General features: G+C 41.5%; 1 protein-coding gene across 3 annotated transcripts in view; it reads right to left on the reverse strand.

The window, feature by feature from the left end:
- Nucleotides 1-2,198: 2,198 nt before the first annotated feature.
- LOC138864011 (uncharacterized) overlaps nt 2,199-8,231 on the reverse strand; it is a 26,843-nt gene continuing 20,810 nt past the window's right edge. Inside the window, exon 6 of one of the 3 annotated variants that reach the window (XM_070129662.1) lies at nt 2,199-2,879. In XM_070129662.1, coding sequence (XP_069985763.1) covers nt 2,449-2,879 — 431 coding nt within the window. In that variant the 3' untranslated portion in view covers nt 2,199-2,448. The remainder of the gene's footprint in view (nt 2,880-8,231) is intronic. The other 2 variants (XM_070129661.1, XM_070129660.1) reach the window with 2 other exon arrangements.

Raw genomic sequence — 8,231 nt, forward strand, 5'->3', positions numbered from 1 at the left:
ATGGAAAGGTTGATGTTGAGTTGGTGTATGAAACTGTCCCTTTCGCTTGGTTCTGTGTGTATATACGTGTTCTTGCTCTCCTCTTCCATCAAGATAGAAACTGCTTGTTATGGTTTCTTCATCCAGGTTGGTTAAAAAAAAACACGTCTGTCTGTCTGTCTCTCTCTCTCTCCTCTCTCTCTCTCTCTCTCTCCTTCCTCCCTCTCCCTCCCTCTCTCTCTCTCTCTCTCTCTCTCTCTCTCTCTCTCTCTCTTTTCCTCCCTCTCCCTCCCTCTCTCTCTTCTCTCTCCCTCCCTCCCTCCCTCTCTCTCTCTCTTTCCTCTCTCACAAGTAGTGGCATGTCAGTCTAAAGGACAGAAATCGCACGACACAAATTCATCGCGAGTGCAACGTGATACACACACTAAAAACTACGGAACGCTCCTCCGAATTCTAAAATCTTGTAAATCTTAATTCCAAACGTCACCAGGTTTATGAACTTATATGTTGCACGAGAAAAATATCCCCAATACACTCCGGTCATCATCATCTACCTAGTTCTTGTATGCGTTCCCGTCATTCTTTCCCAACAGGCTAATCGTGCCGGCGATAGCTTGGGAATTCGTCCTCCTCTTCCCTCGGGCCGCCCAGACAATGGAGGTAGCATCTCGGCGCATGCAAGCCAGGAGAAGCACTGGCGGTGTCCCCTGCCGTCCATTCACTCTGGGAAAATACTGGCAGTGTTTTGTTGTTGTTGTTGTTTTTGAATTTGTTTTGTTTTTAGTTCACCAAGGCTCAGGCGGCTTCACAAACAAGCTTCCGGGTCGCCGTGGATAGCGATCTTGACATCCTTTCTCTCTCTCTCTCTCTCTCTCTCTCGCTCTTTTCTTTCTCTCGCTCTTTTTTTTTTTCTCTCTCTCTCTCCCTCTCTCCCTCCCTCCCCCCCTCCCTCCCTCTCCCCCCTCCCTCCCCCTCCCTCTCTCCCTCCCCCTCTCTCTCTCCCTCTCCCTTGCCCCCCTCTCCCTCTCTCTCTCTCTCTCTCCTTCCTTCGTTCGCGCACTGCACTTGCCACTTATTTGTTTAGTAAGCTGTGCAACACCTAGTGACGACAGGACCCGCTCAAGCACAAGGTCTATATAAGTACTTACATAGACCTTGCTCAAGCAGACGATCCACGAAGACCACCGAGTGAGGCCGCTCGGTAACTGCCCGTGACGTCATCTTCCGAATAGCCCAACAGCCAATTAATTCCTGAGGATATATTTCTCAGAGTTGCGGTGGTTCATTCATGCTGTCGAGCGCCTATATCCTCGGCGGTTACGGATGAGGAATGGGGGGGGGGGGGGCGAGGGTGGATGATCTGCATTTCTGGAAGCCTGACCAGAGGTAGCCGGCGTTTGGTGGCAACTGTCATACTGTACTTATCTTAATGGTGGGAATGGTAATAATTATAACAACAATAAAGATGACAATAATAATTGCCCTTAATGATAATTATAATAATGATAATAATTGCTCTTGATAAAACAGAATAACAATTGCTCTTAATAATGATAATGGTAACGATAATTATAATTGCCCTCAATTATATTGATAATAATCATTATGCTTATGATAATATTTTCAACAATAAGAATGAAGATAACGGTAGCGATAAAACCAAAAACATGGAAAAAGTAAAGTTTTATGGCAAACTCATTCAGCTCGCCGGAAATTCCCATGGCAACTTCATCAAATGTTGCCCAGTACCACTTGGGTTAGTTCCGTGGCAGTTCCGTAAAAAGTCAAGGGACAGTTTCATGGCAAACAGCATTTCCTAGGTCATGTTTGCGAGCGTGAACCGTGACCTCTGACAGATATGATCAGATGCATTTTCCGAATCCTGTTTTCTTCTTGAGACATTTGATTTTTTTTTTTTTTTTTTTTTTGTAATATAAAAAAGATCACTCCGTACCTACACCTCTTTCTCTACTACACTATGATCTTTATCGTTATTCTTACAGTCAAGAAAATAGAGAAAATTAAAATCAGAAGTTTTCGTCGGCATCTGATATATTTTTCGAAGAAATAGTTTATCATTCAGTTTAGTTTGTTTATTTAATTACCATGTTATTCAATTTCTTTGTTGAGTGGCCCCTGAACTTTAAACCCACTTAAGGCCCTGCTGTAATCCCTTTTCTCCATTTTGTGTGGATTTGCGACTGCATGTGTCCGTGGATTTGCAGGAAACATTTGGTTGTCTGCTTTTCTGTCTGTCAATATAGTGAAATCAACGTTTGTTTAGAAATTCAGGACAAGCAATATGCCAACATGGACTGGATGACAGACCTTTAATTCCATAATCAGACAAATCTTTAATTCCATAATCATTCGTCGAAAAAGAAAAAAAAACAATGATAATAAATTCATACAAAAAACACACAAATACTACACTCGTCTCCCCAAATACGCCACTGATTCAGATGATCCTTATTCCAAGTCGCGATTCAGGAACAGCGCCTCCTCCGAGTCCTGGCAGATGCGACTAACCGCCTGCACGATCTCTTCCAGCTGCAGAACGAACATCGGGAGCGCTTCACCGTCGCTGCCCGAGAAGAGGGCGAGGCACTGGTCTTCCAGCACGGACTTCCAGTACAGCAGGTGCCACCGGGCGTCCATGGCGAGCCTGCGGGCGCCGACGTCCTCCGGGGGGAGGCTGCTGCAGTGCGAGGGAAGAGGGGAGATCACGGGGGCACTGGCGAGGGGCGAGTGGAGGGCGTCGTCGAAGAGAGGGACCTGGTCGTGGGAGAGGGACGACTCCAGGGCCGCCAGCGCCGCGTCCAGGGAGGGGACGGCCGCCGCAGCCACGCCCCGCGGGATCTCCTCAGAAGGCCTGGGAGGAGGACGATCCTTAGCATCGCCTGTGAATCCGGGGTGCGGTTAGTGGCACGGAAGGCAGTCGCACCCTTTTTCCCGTCTCTCTCTCTCTCACTCACTCTCTCTCTCTCTCTCTCTCTCTTTCTCTCTCTCTCTCTCTCTCTCTCTCTCTCTCTCTCTCTCTCTCTCTTTCTTTCTTTCTTTCTTTCTTTCTTTCTTTCTTTCTTTCCTTCCTTCCTTCCTTCCTTCCTTCCTTCCTTCCCTTCCCTCCCTCCCTCCCTCCCTCCCTCCCTCCTTCTCTCCCTCTCTCCCTCTGTCTCTCTATCTCCCTCTATCCCTCTATCCCCCTATCCCCCATCCCCATCCCCATCCCCCTTCCCCTTCCCCTTCCCCTCCCCCTCGGCCCTGACCCAAGCTAGGTCACGCCGGCCTAAGCAACAGTCCCCGCACCGTTGCCCTAGGGCGCTGCCGGTTTATCGGGATTTTATTTTTATCAGTAGTACAATATAAAATCCCCTCACGACATAGCGATAAAAATCACAATAATAGTCGCAGTATTATTATCATCATTATCGTTAGTAGTAATAGTGGCAGTTAAAGAAATACTAGTAGAAGTAGTAGTAGTAGTAGTTGCTGTAATACTAGTAGTAGTAGTAGTAGTAATAGCTGTTGTTGTTGTTATTGTTGTAGTTGTTGTTGAACTGCTAATGATGATGATGATTATCATAATTATCATTATTATGATGGTGATGATGATGATGAGGATGATGGCAATGATGATGATGAGGATGAGTAATAATAATAGTGATAATGATATTAATAACAATAGTGATAATAATTACAACAGTGGTGATAACGATAATAATAATAATAGTAATGATATTAATAATAATGATATAAATAATAACAACAATAATAATGATAAATAATACCAACAAACAACAATAACAGTAATAATACGAATAACAATACAAACACCGAAATAACTTTCTCTGTCTCATAACCTACCACAGAAAGGCAACAGTGAAAGTGGCCTCTCAATAAAGATAAGATAAGGAGCGAGTCGGCACAAAGCGAAGAAGATCAAGAATAGTTCAACTGTTCAAAGGCAAGGAAATTAGCATAAATATTCTTACAAGACCAGGGAAAGTATTTTTTTAATTGTCTGTCTGTTTCTGGGGATAAACTTGTTTTAGGGTCATAATTATTGTTATTTTTTTATATTGTTGCTAGGGTATCATTATTATCATCAAAATCATTATCATTATCAAAATCACTTTCATTGTCATCATTAAGATTATCAGTATCGTCATTGTTATCATCATTACCTTGATATCATCATCATTGGTACTAACATCATTATTATTGATATCATTATCATTGTCCAAGTAACCATTGCCAATAACAGCATCAATGTTGCTACTATCATCATTGTTTGAAATACCATCATTACTGCTATCATCATTATTTAAAATATCTTCATCATTGTTATCATTATTATTTGAAATAAAATAATTATTGTCATCATCATTATTTGAAATATTTTAATTATTGTCATCCTCAATATTCGAAATATCCCCATCATTGTTCACACCAACAGCATCATCAGTACAATCGCAAGCAGGATCAGTCACCATCATCAATGAACGTAAAACCAAAATGCTTCGGATCAGTCACCATCATCAATGAACGTAAAACCAAAATGCTTCGGATCAGTCACCATCATCAATGAACGTAAAACCAAAATGCTTCGGATCAGTCACCATCATCAATGAACGTAAAACCAAAATGCTTCGGATCAGTCACCATCATCAATGAACGTAAAACCAAAATGCTTCCGATCAGTCACCATCATCAATGAACGTAAAACCAAAATGCTTCGGATCAGTCACCATCATCAATGAACGTAAAACCAAAATGCTTCCGATCAGTCACCATCATCAATGAACGTAAAACCAAAATGCTTCGGATCAGTCACCATCATCAATGAACGTAAAACCAAAATGCTTCCGATCAGTCACCATCATCAATGAACGTAAAACCAAAATGCTTCCGATCAGTCACCATCATCAATGAACGTAAAACCAAAATGCTTCGGATCAGTCACCATCATCAATGAACGTAAAACCAAAATGCTTCGGATCAGTCACCATCATCAATGAACGTAAAACCAAAATGCTTCGGATCAGTCACCATCATCAATGAACGTAAAACCAAAATGCTTCCGATCAGTCACCATCATCAATGAACGTAAAACCAAAATGCTTCCGATCAGTCACCATCATCAATGAACGTAAAACCAAAATGCTTCCGATCAGTCACCATCATCAATGAACGTAAAACCAAAATGCTTCCGATCAGTCACCATCATCAATGAACGTAAAACCAAAATGCTTCCGATCAGTCACCATCATCAATGAACGTAAAACCAAAATGCTTCGGATCAGTCACCATCATCAATGAACGTAAAACCAAAATGCTTCGGATCAGTCACCATCATCAATGAACGTAAAACCAAAATGCTTCGGATCAGTCACCATCATCAATGAACGTAAAACCAAAATGCTTCGGATCAGTCACCATCATCAATGAACGTAAAACCAAAATGCTTCGGATCAGTCACCATCATCAATGAACGTAAAACCAAAATGCTTCGGATCAGTCACCATCATCAATGAACGTAAAACCAAAATGCTTCGGATCAGTCACCATCATCAATGAACGTAAAACCAAAATGCTTCGGATCAGTCACCATCATCAATGAACGTAAAACCAAAATGCTTCCGATCAGTCACCATCATCAATGAACGTAAAACCAAAATGCTTCCGATCAGTCACCATCATCAATGAACGTAAAACCAAAATGCTTCCGATCAGTCACCATCATCAATGAACGTAAAACCAAAATGCTTCCGATCAGTCACCATCATCAATGAACGTAAAACCAAAATGCTTCCGATCAGTCACCATCATCAATGAACGTAAAACCAAAATGCTTCGGATCAGTCACCATCATCAATGAACGTAAAACCAAAATGCTTCGGATCAGTCACCATCATCAATGAACGTAAAACCAAAATGCTTCGGATCAGTCACCATCATCAATGAACGTAAAACCAAAATGCTTCGGATCAGTCACCATCATCAATGAACGTAAAACCAAAATGCTTCGGATCAGTCACCATCATCAATGAACGTAAAACCAAAATGCTTCGGATCAGTCACCATCATCAATGAACGTAAAACCAAAATGCTTCGGATCAGTCACCATCATCAATGAACGTAAAACCAAAATGCTTCGGATCAGTCACCATCATCAATGAACGTAAAACCAAAATGCTTCCGATCAGTCACCATCATCAATGAACGTAAAACCAAAATGCTTCGGATCAGTCACCATCATCAATGAACGTAAAACCAAAATGCTTCGGATCAGTCACCATCATCAATGAACGTAAAACCAAAATGCTTCGGATCAGTCACCATCATCAATGAACGTAAAACCAAAATGCTTCCGATCAGTCACCATCATCAATGAACGTAAAACCAAAATGCTTCGGATCAGTCACCATCATCAATGAACGTAAAACCAAAATGCTTCCGATCAGTCACCATCATCAATGAACGTAAAACCAAAATGCTTCGGATCAGTCACCATCATCAATGAACGTAAAACCAAAATGCTTCCGATCAGTCACCATCATCAATGAACGTAAAACCAAAATGCTTCGGATCAGTCACCATCATCAATGAACGTAAAACCAAAATGCTTCGGATCAGTCACCATCATCAATGAACGTAAAACCAAAATGCTTCGGATCAGTCACCATCATCAATGAACGTAAAACCAAAATGCTTCGGATCAGTCACCATCATCAATGAACGTAAAACCAAAATGCTTCGGATCAGTCACCATCATCAATGAACGTAAAACCAAAATGCTTCGGATCAGTCACCATCATCAATGAACGTAAAACCAAAATGCTTCGGATCAGTCACCATCATCAATGAACGCAAAACCAAAATGCTTCGGATCAGTCACCATCATCAATGAACGTAAAACCAAAATGCTTCCGATCAGTCACCATCATCAATGAACGTAAAACCAAAATGCTTCGGATCAGTCACCATCATCAATGAACGTAAAACCAAAATGCTTCGGATCAGTCACCATCATCAATGAACGTAAAACCAAAATGCTTCGGATCAGTCACCATCATCAATGAACGTAAAACCAAAATGCTTCGGATCAGTCACCATCATCAATGAACGTAAAACCAAAATGCTTCGGATCAGTCACCATCATCAATGAACGTAAAACCAAAATGCTTCGGATCAGTCACCATCATCAATGAACGTAAAACCAAAATGCTTCGGATCAGTCACCATCATCAATGAACGTAAAACCAAAATGCTTCCGATCAGTCACCATCATCAATGAACGTAAAACCAAAATGCTTCCGATCAGTCACCATCATCAATGAACGTAAAACCAAAATGCTTCCGATCAGTCACCATCATCAATGAACGTAAAACCAAAATGCTTCCGATCAGTCACCATCATCAATGAACGTAAAACCAAAATGCTTCCGATCAGTCACCATCATCAATGAACGTAAAACCAAAATGCTTCCGATCAGTCACCATCATCAATGAACGTAAAACCAAAATGCTTCGGATCAGTCACCATCATCAATGAACGTAAAACCAAAATGCTTCGGATCAGTCACCATCATCAATGAACGTAAAACCAAAATGCTTCCGATCAGTCACCATCATCAATGAACGTAAAACCAAAATGCTTCGGATCAGTCACCATCATCAATGAACGTAAAACCAAAATGCTTCGGATCAGTCACCATCATCAATGAACGTAAAACCAAAATGCTTCCGATCAGTCACCATCATCAATGAACGTAAAACCAAAATGCTTCCGATCAGTCACCATCATCAATGAACGTAAAACCAAAATGCTTCGGATCAGTCACCATCATCAATGAACGTAAAACCAAAATGCTTCGGATCAGTCACCATCATCAATGAACGTAAAACCAAAATGCTTCGGATCAGTCACCATCATCAATGAACGTAAAACCAAAATGCTTCCGATCAGTCACCATCATCAATGAACGTAAAACCAAAATGCTTCCGATCAGTCACCATCATCAATGAACGTAAAACCAAAATGCTTCGGATCAGTCACCATCATCAATGAACGTAAAACCAAAATGCTTCGGATCAGTCACCATCATCAATGAACGTAAAACCAAAATGCTTCGGATCAGTCACCATCATCAATGAACGTAAAACCAAAATGCTTCCGATCAGTCACCATCATCAATGAACGTAAAACCAAAATGCTTCCGATCAGTCACCATCATCAATGAACGTAAAAC

This window comes from Penaeus vannamei, chromosome 14, assembly GCF_042767895.1.
Source record: "Penaeus vannamei isolate JL-2024 chromosome 14, ASM4276789v1, whole genome shotgun sequence".
NCBI lineage: Eukaryota > Metazoa > Arthropoda > Malacostraca > Decapoda > Penaeidae > Penaeus > Penaeus vannamei.